General features: G+C 39.9%; 1 protein-coding gene across 6 annotated transcripts in view; it reads left to right on the top strand.

Moving 5' to 3' along the window:
• Positions 1-1,072: 1,072 nt before the first annotated feature.
• botv (exostosin like glycosyltransferase 3) overlaps positions 1,073-14,293 on the top strand; it is a 35,000-nt gene continuing 21,779 nt past the window's right edge. For 3 of the 6 annotated variants that reach the window (XM_067158405.2, XM_067158406.2, XM_067158401.2), the window contains exons 1-4: positions 1,340-1,462; positions 1,841-2,044; positions 9,246-9,372; positions 13,139-13,290. In XM_067158405.2, the coding sequence (XP_067014506.2) occupies positions 1,892-2,044; positions 9,246-9,372; positions 13,139-13,290 (432 nt within the window). In that variant the 5' untranslated portion in view covers positions 1,340-1,462; positions 1,841-1,891. Of the gene's footprint in view, positions 1,207-1,339; positions 1,495-1,840; positions 2,045-9,245; positions 9,373-10,084; positions 10,283-13,138; positions 13,291-14,293 lie in introns of those variants that run through there. The other 3 variants (XM_067158403.2, XM_067158402.2, XM_067158404.2) reach the window with 3 other exon arrangements.

The following is a 14,293-nucleotide window of genomic DNA, read 5'->3' as shown; positions in this document are numbered from 1 at the left end:
CATCAGAACAGGAGCAATAATAATAAGTAACCTAATTTTTGCCGTCACATGGTCTGTGTATTTACTGTACCATACCTTGTCTGCTTAGGCCTATTGCTTTAATCCATAATTCCCTAGTTGGCTCTTAGCAAGGGAATTCATGGAAACTAGTTCCAAGAACTTTATTTCTAGAGCCTTGTTCACAAAACGGAACGCAGCAGTACACCAGTGTAATATGATATACGTGTATTAACAATACCTTGATTCCCATTTGGTTAGTGTGTGAATTAAGCCGAAAGTGTCAGGTTCCAATTCATCCTCAATTTACAAGAGTTTACCCATTTCACATCGGATGGTCAAATTATATTCTGTGACGTTTGCAGCAAGTGGTGAGTGAAACTTGTTTTATATTTCCCCATAAAGAATTATTATCAATTTAGCAAAATCAACACGGTGTTTTAAATAATGCATATTAAGATACGTAAAACTGCAGCTGTCTAAAAATATTGTAGAGCCTATTTGAGAGTCTGTTTTAGGCAGCTAAAATAACATTTTAGTACCTAAAAATCCGGGGTCTAGTAATCACTATATCAAGAAACACAAACACCAGTCCCCGAGCCAGAAGAATTAATTAGACGTGATTATAATCACCCATCCGGCCGGCAATCGAATCCGGGACCTTCTGAACCGAAGGCCTCAACGCTGACCATTCAGCCAAGGATTGGGACAAAATAAAATCATTATTGAGTTTCATTATTTCTATCAGTATTAACATTCAACTTTCGTAGTAAACGTCACCAGTAAGCATACAACGTGTAGAAATACCGCCAACCGAGGTGTTCATGTGAGGTTGAATTGCAGCGCCTTTAGCGGCAAATATAGCATCCACAGGGCGGACAGCTATGAGTGGCTATTGGGCAGGCTTTGTATTCCTTGTAGGCTAAGCTGGACGTAGCGTCTTACGACGATGTCCAACAACTAACCAAGAAGAAGAAGAAGCTTGTTGTTGTAGTTGAAGTTTGAGAGACTGCTCTGGCATAGTTTAATAGTTTCCTGTTGCTCTCGAGATAGTCCACTTATTGGAGTTGTGCTTCTAGGACGAGTGTCATTTTAGTCATGAGCATGTTACCCATCTCGTCGATCGTTTTCTTCAGCTCCTCACATGACTTCTTATTTTCTGAGATAGCTTCCTTTATTTCTTCGTCAGTTTCCCTTTCCTGTGGCAAGGTGAGTTCTAATTTACATATCTCACATAGCCAACGAAATACGAAATACTCATGGGCCAACTAACCGCGAAAGGGGGAATTTAGCAGGATAGTGTTGGTACTATTTGACACGAAACAGAACAGTTGACAGTTGATAAAAATAAAACTTGAAGCATTGCGAAGCCAAAGTGAAGTTCAGTATTTCAGTTTCTTAATTACTCTTTTCTGTATTATGTCGTAATTTTAGGAATCCCGATAAAATATGAAACATGAAGAAGGTAATAATATGAACTTCGATTGTCTTCTTACCGTACGTAGTTTGTGGCAGTTACGCTGTTATCGCAGGCTATTGATTTTAAGTGAAAAGGTTATGTGCAATCATATTGATTATAACATTTGTTTCGTTGTGTGCTAGAGAATATTGGTCGGTGCTCCTTGAATATTAATGTATTTAGAAGAATGACTACTTGAACGGGAGTTGTTGGCTTATTTTAAGTTGTGCGGTGCTTGTTTACACGACCCAATTGGTCACCTAACTGAAGAAAATATTTGGTTATTTCATAAGATGTATTTTTTTCATTCTGATTAACAGAGTTTTTGACGTGATTTTTTTGATAAGTGATATTGATTGAGAATTCAGTTCCTTTGTCATACAGGTTTACGATTGCAGCAACTCTCCCATCATATAAAGAGGTGATGAGTTAAGGATGGTGTTTGATTCTGGTGGTCTGTATCAACCCATGGGAGGCAGGGAGATAGTGTGTCATTGGCTGAGCCACATCAAGTTGTCAAGAATCATCATTCTTGTCTCCATTGTACTGGTCATTGTGCCTCTCATCACCCACTATTATTTGTCCAAGGTCAGTACATTGTAATTTATTATGCTAAACATTTTTTAAACGGGGACAATGCATCTTTACTCCAGTCCTGTTCACGCAACATTGGTACTGTCGGTCACTACTTGCAGTGCCAACCTCTTTGCGCAGTACTATGACTGTCATAGGTTAATTTCTTGCTGGCGACGTTATCGCGTGGTGCACAATGCTGCCATCCTGTCTACTTAGTGCCTGTTTCCTTGCCATGCGATAGCAGTGCATTCTATGTGGGCTAGTGGTAAAAAGCTGAATTAATCTATATAAACACTTTTTTCTTTGAAGTTGGTGGTCCCTGTACGAAAATGACTTTTTCTTTGGCTGTACATTAGGAGCGCATTCTGTGGGCTAGCAGTGAAAAGATGAAATACCTTTTTTTCTTGCTAGTGGTAAAAAGATTAATTAATTAAGATCATTAGTCCAGCCCGTGGACTGCTATTCACACAGACGCGCAATGACTGTCGTTTGTTTTCTCGCTCACTGCCTTCTTGGAAAGGATGTTCTGCAGCAGTGCTCAGTGCTGCCAACCTCTGTACTTAGGAACTATGCTTCGAATTGTTCCCTGTTGTTGCCATTCGCCAAGCGGACTTCGCGGACTTAGGCCCCTAGTTTCATTTATGGTTAGGACAGGATCTATGCAAGACCATTGGTCTGGACGGTTAGGATTCTTGCCGTGGACAAGACCATTGGTCTGGACGGTTAGGATTCTTGCCATGGACAAGACCATTGGTCTGGACGGTTAGGATTCTTGCCGTGGACAAAACCATTGGTCTGGGCAGTTAGAAGCGGCGATAGGCCCCTAGTTTCGTATACGGTTAGGATAGGATCTAGGCAAGACCATTGGTCTGGACGGTTAGGATTCTTGCCGTGGACAAGACCATTGGTCAGGACGGTTAGGATTCTTGCCATGGGCAAGACCATTGGTTAGGATTCTTGCCGTAGATAAAACCATTGCTCTGGGCAGTTAGAAGCCGCAAAGCGGCGTTAGGCCCCTAGTTTCGTATACGGTTAGGATAGGATCTTGGCAAGACCATTGGTCTGGACGGTTAGGATTCTTGCCGTGGATAAGACCATTGGTCTGGACGGTTAGGATTCTTGCCGTGCACATAACCATTGGTCTGGGCGGTTAGAAGCAGCGTTAGGCCCCTAGTTTCGTATACAGTTAGGATAGGATCTAGGCAAGACCATTGGTCTGGACGGTTAAGATTCCTGCCGTGGACAAGACCATTGGTGTGGACGGTTAGAAGCGGCGTTAGGCCCCTAGTTTCATATACGACTTGCGCTTTTATTGTGCTGCGGTTGGTAACGGATTATCATCGACATACTTGACGGGAAGGTGATCACGTGCTACGTTACATTGGCCAATAAGAATACAAGTACCTACTTCAGAAATGAACATGGCATGTAATAATCTTCATTAGGTTATAAAAGTAAATGTGCTTCAGATGCCCACTTAGAGCCTTCCTCCTGACAGCTGCAACAACCAGACATCCTAGTTTAGTTTTCATTTGTTAATTAATGTATTTACTTATTTTTGTATTTTTCTTTCTATTTTTCTGTATTGTATCTGTCTCGATTTCTGCTTTATGTTTTACCTTGACTTTTTATATTTACTATTTTGTAAATTATTTGTTGCTTTCATTCAATTTGTGCACATACCATAAGCTAAATAAATACTTCTGGGGATGGGGTCGTCAGTCATCTCCCTTACTTCCTCATCTCCTTTTAAAAGTTGCGTGAATTGGTTTGCAATTTTATCGATGATGGTCTTCTAAAAAGGCTTAATTAGGGAAGGAAATAATATTTATGGCCAACTTGATACATTCTTCTTGTCAATACTTTATGAGAAACTGTTTCATATTATTATCAGTTAATACAATATGCAGCAACATCTTGCCATGTGATAGCAGCACATTCTATGTTCGCGAGTGGTAAAAAGCTGAATTGAACCGACCAACCGGTTGCGAAAATGTATATATTTATGTATATAAAATACAATTTAATATAATTAAAGTATGTAACTAGGATCTTGTAGATATATTTTTTTTTAAAGTACACCAATGTAATAGTACGTGAACTATTACATTGTGGTAAGTTGCCTTGTTTTCTACCATTAAAAAAATATTTAAAAGTCCCTCTCCACAAGGCGAGTAAAACGTCCTCTAACGTAATCGGCACGCTGTGACGTCACGATCCAGTATCGCATGCAGCTCTACCAGCCATTGTGGATTTGCTGTTACTAAAAGGCAATTGTTTATTAAACGTTATCGCGAATAACTTCAAAATGACAGAAGAAGGGTTCAAAACAGCACAGTCAGACAATCTACCATGTATAGATGTAGTCATTCTTGAAAAATAGTGACTTTTGTGGCCGTACAAATTCACAGATCAAAAGCAAATTGGTAAGTGGCATCTTCTATATATGTGCAATGTACTGTAACTCTTAGTATTAGGGTAACAATGAACCTGGATAGAAAGCACATCACTTTCATATTTCCTTCTAGACTGATTCCCATATTAGAGAATAACATTACATTTTTGGGCTTTCAACATTACTAAAGTAACAAATCAAATTTCAGCACTAACATAAACATATAGGTAGCTATAGTCAGCCTCTGTGAGGTAGTGGTTCATGTCATCAGCTGCCACCCCCGGAGGCCCGGTTTCGATTCCCGGCTCTGCCATGAAAGTTGAAAACAAATAATACGTAGGCTGGAAAGGAGTCTACTCAGCTTTGGGAGGTCAGTTGAGTAGAAGGGTTTCGATTCCCACCTCAGCCATCCACAAAGTGGTTTTCCATAGTTTCCCACTTCTCCTCCAGGCACCTAACATAAGGCCATGGCCGTTTCCTTCCCTCTTCCTTGTCTATGCCTTCTGATCTTCCCATCCTCCCACAAGGCCACTGTTGAGCATAGCAGGTGCATCCACCTGGGAGAGGTACTAGCCCTCCTCACCAGTTGTATAACCACACCCAAAGTCTCACGCTTCAGGACACTGCCCTTGAAGGGATAGAGGTGGAATCCCTTGCTGAGTCCGAGGGGAAAACCAACCCTGGAGGGAAAACTGGTTAAGAAAGAAAGAAAAAAAGGAAGGAAGATCATAGTAACTTACTATAGGTCTATAACCTATCATTCCTGAAAAAATGTATATTTATGGTTGGGGCAACTGGCCTACCCACTTCCGAGGCCCATGAAAGAGAAACATTTGATATCTTGGTGGAGGAAAAAAGTTAAACATGATAAAGATAAAAATAAATATGATTTCATCTAGTTTTCACAAGTCTGGCTGAGTGGTTCAGACGGTTGAGACGCTGGCTTTCTGACCCCAGCTTGGCAGGTTCGATCCTGGTTCAGTCCAGTGGTAGTTGAAGGTGCTCAATTAGGACAGCCGTGTGTCGGTAGACTTACTGGCACATGAAAGAACTCTTACACGACTAAATTCCTGAACCTTGGCGTCTCCAAAAACAGTAGAAGTAGTTAGTGGGGCGTAATGCCAATAACATTAATTACATTTGGCTTTTAACAAGCTGTGCATATCAAGCAAGAAAAGTGTCTTGGTGACATATTAGTCGTTCAATATAGGAATGTCTTTGGATGCTGTGATTTTTACCCTTAGGTTTCTTGACTTGTCTTGTATAACCTAAAACTTAGGCTAAGTTTGGATAATATTTTGAACACCAACATCACTGTTATTTTTAGTACCAGTAATGTATTTTCACCTGTGTGCAATTATGTTATTTATTTCATTAATATTATGATAATTATTATAATTGAGTATAGTTAACTAATAAGACTGAGACCACTCCAACTGACAAGGATTGGTTTTCTGTAGAGATATACATTTGTTAAATCCACGTTTTCATGACGTACACGTCTACTTTTTGTTATATTATAGGGTATTTAGCTATAGCCTAAATTTATTTACAAATATAAGCTCTTCAATAAAGGCATAAATAACTGTTGCATGCCAAGATAAATTAATATAATTAGAGCTGTCAATATGGTTCATAACCCCTTTGATTTATTACTTTGACATGGATCAACAAAATTGTAGGTTAGGTTTGGAGAATACTTTGATAATCATTGTTTATTACTTTCATATTCCAACATGTAATTGAAGCATTTAATTATAGCATCATACATTAAAATTTGAAGTTTTACCACTAGAACAGCTGACATGGAAAAGTGATTGAAAATTCAAAAAATTCAACTTACGTTAACATGATCTTCAAAGAAATAAACTGTAGACTTTTCCGATATATCACCAGCATTTCTCCGGCTCGCCAAAAATCCATTTTTCCCCAGTTTTAGCGTCCTTTGGAACATTTATAAACAATTTGTTTGGGATGGTATGCCATGTGCTTTTGCACATCGGAACTATACACCATATATAAGTTTTCTGCTGATGATGATGCTTGTTGTTTAAAGGGGCCTAACATCGAGGTCATCGGCCCCTAATGGTACGAAATGAAATGACAAACTAAAAGTTCAAAATCATCTACTGACCAAAATAAAAAATGACATGAAAAAAAACAGTGGATCCGACTAAAAAAATAGATCATAAATAATAGTATTACTGACCAAGGGACCACTTATAAAGCACAATACGGAACCGAGGATGCTTGATGTCTAAAGGGGTCCAAAATACAGGTCAACGGCCCCTCAGAATGGTACTTATCGCTAGTAAAGTAGAACCATCTTATTTGTCATGTTGGGGTACTAATCAAAAGTAGCGAAGACTCACGGTATTCCACACATGATGGTACTACTCTCCCAAGTATTGTACGTCGCACAGGTAACGCAGACCTATGGTGTTTCTCACACAATGGCGCCACTCATAGCCAACGCTAACCGATGAGGTTCCTCACCTAGGTGTACTAGTCACGGGCACCGGTATTCCCGTGGTGTTCCTCACATAGTGGGTACTAATCACAGGCAATGCAGACTACAGTGTCGCTCATATAGTGGTACAACTCACAGGCAACACCCAGACCCGCGGTGTTGCTCACATGGGTACGACTCACGGGTACTGGAAACCCACAGGGGAACCAACTCTCTGCTGCTACTAATCACAAACCTATTTCATACCTAATATAGTGGTACTACTTGCAAGTAAAGGCGACCCATGGTGTTCCCTGCATGATGTTACTAATCAAAAGTAGTTTCATGGTTCTAAGACAATCATTCCTTGGTCGTCTCGCACGACAGGCAGGGGATACCATGGGTGTACTTTTCGTCTGCGTCCCCCACCCACAGGGGGTAGAGAGAGAGAAAAAGAAGAAAGAAGGGATCCGTCACTTCGAAAAATGAAGTAACGGACGAAGGGCGTAAAAATGAAAGACCCCCTAGGCCTCGAATGCTCTAATACCGTCGGGTCGGAAAAGAATAATAATAATGTTATTTGCTTTACGTCCCACTAACTACTTTTTAAGGTCTTTGGAGACTCCGAGGTGCCGGAATTTAGTCCCGCAGCTTTTACATGCTAGTAAATCTACCGACATGGGGCTGTCGTATTTGAGCAGCTTCAAATACCACCGGACTGAACCAGGATCGAACCTGCCAAGTTGGGGTTAGAAGGCCAGCGCCTTAACCGTCTGAGCCACTGTCGGAAAAGAACAAGAGTTGACCAAGGGAGGTTGGACAGGATAGATGAAAGTTAGGAGCCTGGCACAAGTAAGTGAAAGCAATGCCAGGACACAGCTAAGGGCCCCGTGATCGCCAACTCACGCTCCCAAGTTGAGTGCCCCTTGGGCCCCTTTTAGTCGCCTCTTACGACAGACAGGGGATACCGCGGGTGTATTCTACATGTGCATCCCCCACCCGCAGAGGGTAGTGTGTTTGGTCCGCGAGAGGTATTTTATTTCCCTCAAGTCCGCCAGCAAGCCGGTTAGGACCCCCTCCCCCTATCCGCCACGTGGGAGTATCACCTCTCCCCCTGCTACGCCAGCATAGTAGGTTTGTGGATAAGTTTTCTGCCTCACTGTCTGCGCAGGATTCATTTGAAGTCCAAAATATACCCAATGTATAGACCTCGAATTCAACTATACCAGACACTAACATGAAGTAGAAATACACGAAGTTTCTCACAGCACACTATGTGCTAATTCAGTCAACCTGTACGATGACGCCTGACCAATGAGATCATGTACTTGCGGCACGTGACATTTTCGTACTTTATTTTAGATTTTTTATCATGTTTGGAGTGATTATTTGCACATTCTGATCACATTTTTTAATCAGATTAGCATATTTTTAATTAAAACTCTGGATCATGCATGTTCCCTATTGGTGATGTTCCCATGGTGTGGGCTTTATTCCATCCATTGTTAGAGGGGGTAACTTTTTGGTGCAACTTGAATGTTGTATGGAAATCTATCTGGTTCTTTGAACATCCACCAAACAGTCCTAACACTCGCACAAAGTTTCAGCAATGTTTGTCGTAGATTGCGCTTTGGGGACTGTAACACCTATTGGAGTAAAAGTCTTCCACGATTCTCATTTATGGTATCGGTTCTTGGGCGCCCTGTTGCCCCCTTCCGGAACTTAAGATCAATTCCATATGACGTAACTTCTCAACATTGTCATCTTATTTGTTTGCCTCCTCATTGAATCGCTCCTCGTGCAAACTCGGCCCATTTTGACGCCCTATTACATATGGTCGGAAATAATGTTCCCAATGAACACCATCTCCTCTGTTGTGAGAAATCCACGCACCACTGTTGGACTGTTATATATTGCTAAGTAACGTGGACAGCACAAGTCAGTAAGGCTATCTCCATATGCCCCTCATCAATTCCAGTTGTTCATCTCTTTTTTTTCTTAGCCCCCAAAGAGGTAATTTCTTCACCACGAGGAGAGACATCGGTTGAGGAAGTGTAGGGTAAGAAGAGAGCGTGATAACTGTAGGAAAAGGGAAGGAGGATTGTTCTGTGTTTGTGATCTTTTACTCTTTTCTTTTCACTGTCGGCAGCCCTGCAGATGGTTTTACGTGTTTTCCCATTTTCCTACCAACCAAATACTGGGGCTGTACATTAATTAAGGCCACAGCAACTATCTTCCTAGCGTCGTGTTAGTACGATGTTAAACTCCTTCTTTTCCTCTCTTCTTATCGCATACTTCCCACATGATGACGTCTCCTCACCTCCCTCTGTACATTACTTTTCCTTACAACAAGTTTCTTGTCTGTCCAGGTGGAGAGCAATGCTCCGAGTGGTGACATACATCGAACTCGCTCCAAGCTGGAGGCGTTTGAAGACTTCAGTACACTTAAGGCATCGGACCTCAAGCTGCGGATAGAGGAGATGCTCAGGATCAAAGGTACGTATGGCTCTCGGCAGATCCACTGAATATGATAAAACATGCTTTATATTTTTTTTGGTGCAGCTTCTGTGGATATGTTCCTTCTAATACAGCCATTCACATTTTTGTACTCTTAAATGAGTTTTGATTTATAATTTTGTATATTGTTCTAATGTGTTCATGGTGTAATAGTTAGTTATTTCTTATTTACAGTAAGGGTGGCATGCACAATCTTAGAGTAAATTACTCCGGAAGTAGCGTCCAGTAAAGAAGTCCATACTACAGAAGTAAACTACTACGGTAGTTATTTACTCTGGAAGTAACGTCAGAGAGCTGAAGTACAATTTACTCTTCTAGTTACTAATACTCGCGGAGTAGTGTTGTTTTCGCGCGTCTTCTTTAAAGAAATCTAAATGGATAAGGTTATGTGCGATAGGAAACGGGAGGGGGAAAACGTAAGCGAAAAAGATAAATGCTTGTTAGTAGAGATAATGAAGATATATACAAAGGATATAGAGTGTAAGAAATATGACATAAAGATGCTCGATAAAAAAATAAATGAATGGAAAGCCATGACAGAAGAATTCAATGATTCGAGTGATGAAAAACGCAGTGAAGAACAACTTAAAATTCTGTGGAAGGACCTAAAAGCGAAGGCTAAGAAGCATGGACACGTGGGAAAAAATTAACTGGTGGTGGTCCACAGATAACGCACGTTGATGATGTATCAAAAGTAATTATTGAAATAATGCCCCAGGTTTTTGATGGTATTAATTCAGTTCATGACAATGATGCGATAGCAGCTAATCACATGGAAGACAACAACAATAATAAGCCTATACATGGAGCTGATAATCTGTATATTGATAATGAAGTAGGCCCAAGTGGATCATGACGTTGACTGATGCGGCTGGAAGTCCGAAAGTTGGTAAGTGTAAAATTAACTCTTATTGTTGAAATTGTTTACAAACCTCTTAGATGTATATGCTGACATTCTTATGGCTATGCTGTGGTATTAAAGATGTTGGAAGTACTGACGCCCTAGCAGAGAGGAGAGCGGCATGAAGGGCTACAAAAGATGCGTCTGGACTTCCTTTGCACAGAACATGATGAGAGAGAGAGAGAAATGCAAGAGGAAGTACACAAAATGAAAATAAACGTTTTAGAAGTATTAAAGAACAAAATATGTTCAATGCCTGCAGAAAACTCGGTCAACTTTGTAACTTATTTAGATCACGCGAGTGAAGTATGTGAAATTATATTGGAAACGGCGGATTGAAATTTCGAACAATGTGTAAATATTTTCACCCCATATCGTTTACCAGTTTTGTAAGTAATTTCATATAAAGTATGTTTATTTACAGTTTAAATATTATCCTTTTATTTAGTTCACATTTTATTAGTTTAATTTAAAACAAAATTTTCTCATACTGTCTTTATTTACGAGGGAACATGTAAAAATGCACTAACTTGTTTCCACGTTCATGAAAAGTAATCATTTATAATAGGTCACCGAATGGCATTTCCTGCTATATTTTCTTTGTGATTCACAAATTGAATGTATTCGTTATTATTGAACAAGTCTCTTTCTTCATACATATCGTCTACATCCAGAGCAAAATTGTGGAGGACTGCCGTAGCTACTATTGCGTTGTTGCGCATTTCCTTTTCAAGGATTTGGAATTTTTTTTCCACACTCCAAAAGTGCGTTCCACAATATTGCGGGTTTTTGTATGAGCAGTGTTGTACCAGTGCTCAGTTGGTGTATTTGGTTGTAGGAGTGGTTTACAGGCATAACCTTTATCTCCCACTAACATTTCATTATACAAACCATGCTCAAAGTTCACTACAACGGCAGTATTGTCCCAAATTCGTGCCATCGGCAAACAATATTCATGATCTTCATACTTGCATCACAAATAACTTATGTGTTTATAGAAAAATACCCTTTCCGATTTCTGAAGAGTTCACCGTTGTCACCGAGAGGGCACAAAATGGGAACATGTGTACAGTCAATTGCACCCACAGTGTGTGGGGAAACCTGCCAACTCAAGAATTTCCTTTTATTTTCGGAACATTCATCGTCATTTGCAGGCATATTGCTATTGCTCTAACCACGCGATGAAAGATACGGCCAGCAGTTGTGCGGTGAATGTTTATTAGATTACCAGCAACTAACTGAAATGTTCCAGTACAAAACACTCGCAGGGCACACAACAACTGTAATTAGGGAGATACGTCTGAATTTTGTTGTAAATGATCTACAAGTAGATTTATAAGGAAGGTAATGGATTCCTTCCTAAGGCCAAAATGTTCCTTAAACTCTCTCTCCATGTACATACCTTATGGACCTCGCCTTTCACGCACTGTACGCACGTTTTCTTAGTCGAGATCGTCGATATAATCCTCTCGCATACGATGCGGTCTGATCCTAGCTACCTCCATGCACGACGTGAGAGTAAACTCTATATTCTACTTCTTTAGTACAACATTTTACTCTTGGAGTATCTGAAAGGACTAAATACTTCGGAAGTAATTTACTCTCGTATGGAAGTCGCCGAAGTTCAAGAGTACTTTACCACCCTAACTGTTGAAACTAAATTCTTATTCAGTTCTGTTCTATCAATATTCGGAATAGACAGCTTTTCTGTTTTCATCGTGCTTGTCTGTTCTCCCCACATGATTTTCAAAACAAAAATTGAAATGTCACCATTGTCATGATATTTTAATTACTGATTTTTAAAAAAGAAGTTTGCTACAATGAAATAATCTCTCAGGCTCACTTTTGCTTGGAAACCTCTTAACCCTTCTGACTGGGAACATTTAAAAATCTAGCCTTCACTGGATGTGGGAGGAGCACCAAACTGTTTTATCTCTGTCAATTTCCAACCAATTTTGATTATATTGGAAATAGCATTCTGCTCCACCAAATAGTCTCATTGAAGTGAGGTAATTTGTCTAAATATATGAATCAAATAGGTGTGTGACAATGGTACAATTTTCCGAGAAGTAAGACCTAAAATGTAGTTCCCATCAACATGCTAATACATCTCATTTTCATTGAGAGGAATCATTTCCCTTGCTCTAGATCAAAATGGAAATAACATTCCTGGGGACTGTATGTAGTGTAGTTTAGTGACTTGTTTCCGTTACACTCGGCTGGACGAGTTCAAGTGAAAATAAACTCTGAAAGACTTTACTGGTTGCACGGCATTTAGAGCTAAACCTTGGGGTGAAAGACCTTACAAAATGTTTATTTCTTCCATAATTACCCATGAAATTCCAGTAAAAATTACACGCAGCACACCACATCTAGCAGCTTCATCAGGGTGTAATACGGCAACATCATCTCTGTCATGAGAATCATCACTAAAATTATTACTGCTATCCTCATAATCACTAAAACATTCATTTAACATGTCTTGTATAGTATTGCTAGAAAAATAGTCCTTGTTTACCGATGCCGCTGCGGGAAAAGTACACGAACGAATAATTGATGAATTTTACACATCAATAATCAGGTTAAAATGGATCGATAGATAAATGAAACAAAATAATGGAGCTTTATCTAGATGGCTGTGAAAAGACCTCGGACATAGTTTGAAGGAAACTCACGAGATGGAACGACAGTGCATCACTGTACTTCGGCATTCTTCTCTTCCTTTCTTCATCTTGACTAAAATTTGGGGGAGGGGTGTTGACTATCAATAGTTACTGTTTCTACATCGAATAAACTCCAGGAACCTCCTTTTTTCTCAATGATGAATAGCTTTCTTTGTGACAGGCTCAGTCAGTGCAGAGCTGAGGGTCTTGGAAGCTCGACGACAGCGCCTTCAGTTGGAGGTGGCGAGCTTCACGCAGAGGATCGACGAGTTGAAGCAGGAGCTGCTTCATCATCAAACTGAGTTGGAGCGCCTCAAGATCTCTGTGGAGCAGGTAATTGATAGCTTTCAAATCTCTGAACTCACAACAGAAATTTACAAAAACCAACACATAAATTGACTTACATTTTCTTTTTTGGAAAATATTATGTCCATACTTACTGGTACTATTTATTTTTCAGTTATTTTAAGGAAATGCAGAGGAATATATATACAGAGATGTTTCACACATATGAACTACTTTTTTTCCTTCCTACATTTGTGGTTTAGTGAAGTCCTCTTTGGTATGGAACACAAAAAAATACAGATATCTACATTGCATGGCACTGATTTCTTCAGAGTTGGACTAATTTTTGGTGGGCGTATGAGGCGTCAAGGTTTCTTTTGTTACAGTTCTGTTGGAACATAGGACATCATGTTGATGTTGTTGCTCTTCGCCAATATTATCCAACTGTTGTGAATCTCAAGCCAGGCAATGAGGTGCATTTTATTTTTCTTATTGAGTTGCCATTTATGATATAAAAATGAAGTTCAGGTAGTTCCTCACATCTGTCGGTTAGATTTTGAAACTTACAGAACAAACCTCACTGTGTTTGTAGGTAGTCCATGTGCGTGGATGGAAGTGTCCGTCAAAGTACGTTTGCACCTTCCACTCGTTGGACGGAACATTTCATCTCACTAATACATAAAACTATGGAGATTCCAGAGTAAAATAAACGTTGGACTTATAATTATCATCCCCCCTTTTTTCCAGCTATGGTATCAAAAGTCTAAAGCTCTTCAGAATCCGTAAGTGAAATGAAAACAAGAACACGTAGGAAAAGGATAATACAAACATTATATAATTATGGTTTGGGTAAAAAATAAAAATAATAATAATTGTATGACCTCAGCTACCGTGTGCAGACATTTCAATTTGACACCATCTGGCTGTCTGCTCGTCAATTTCGACGTTCCGTTTACTCTAGGCCCACTAGATGGCAGACCGAGTAAACCGAAACTCTCTTGGGCGTCTATGGCTGAGATTTAATGAATTTTGTCAGGTAAACTCCAAATGT

The sequence above is a fragment of the Anabrus simplex genome, chromosome 14 (assembly GCF_040414725.1).
Source record: "Anabrus simplex isolate iqAnaSimp1 chromosome 14, ASM4041472v1, whole genome shotgun sequence".
Taxonomy (NCBI): domain Eukaryota; kingdom Metazoa; phylum Arthropoda; class Insecta; order Orthoptera; family Tettigoniidae; genus Anabrus; species Anabrus simplex.
Note: the sequence above shows the minus strand (reverse complement) of the source record. Positions and strands in the feature narration are given on the sequence as shown.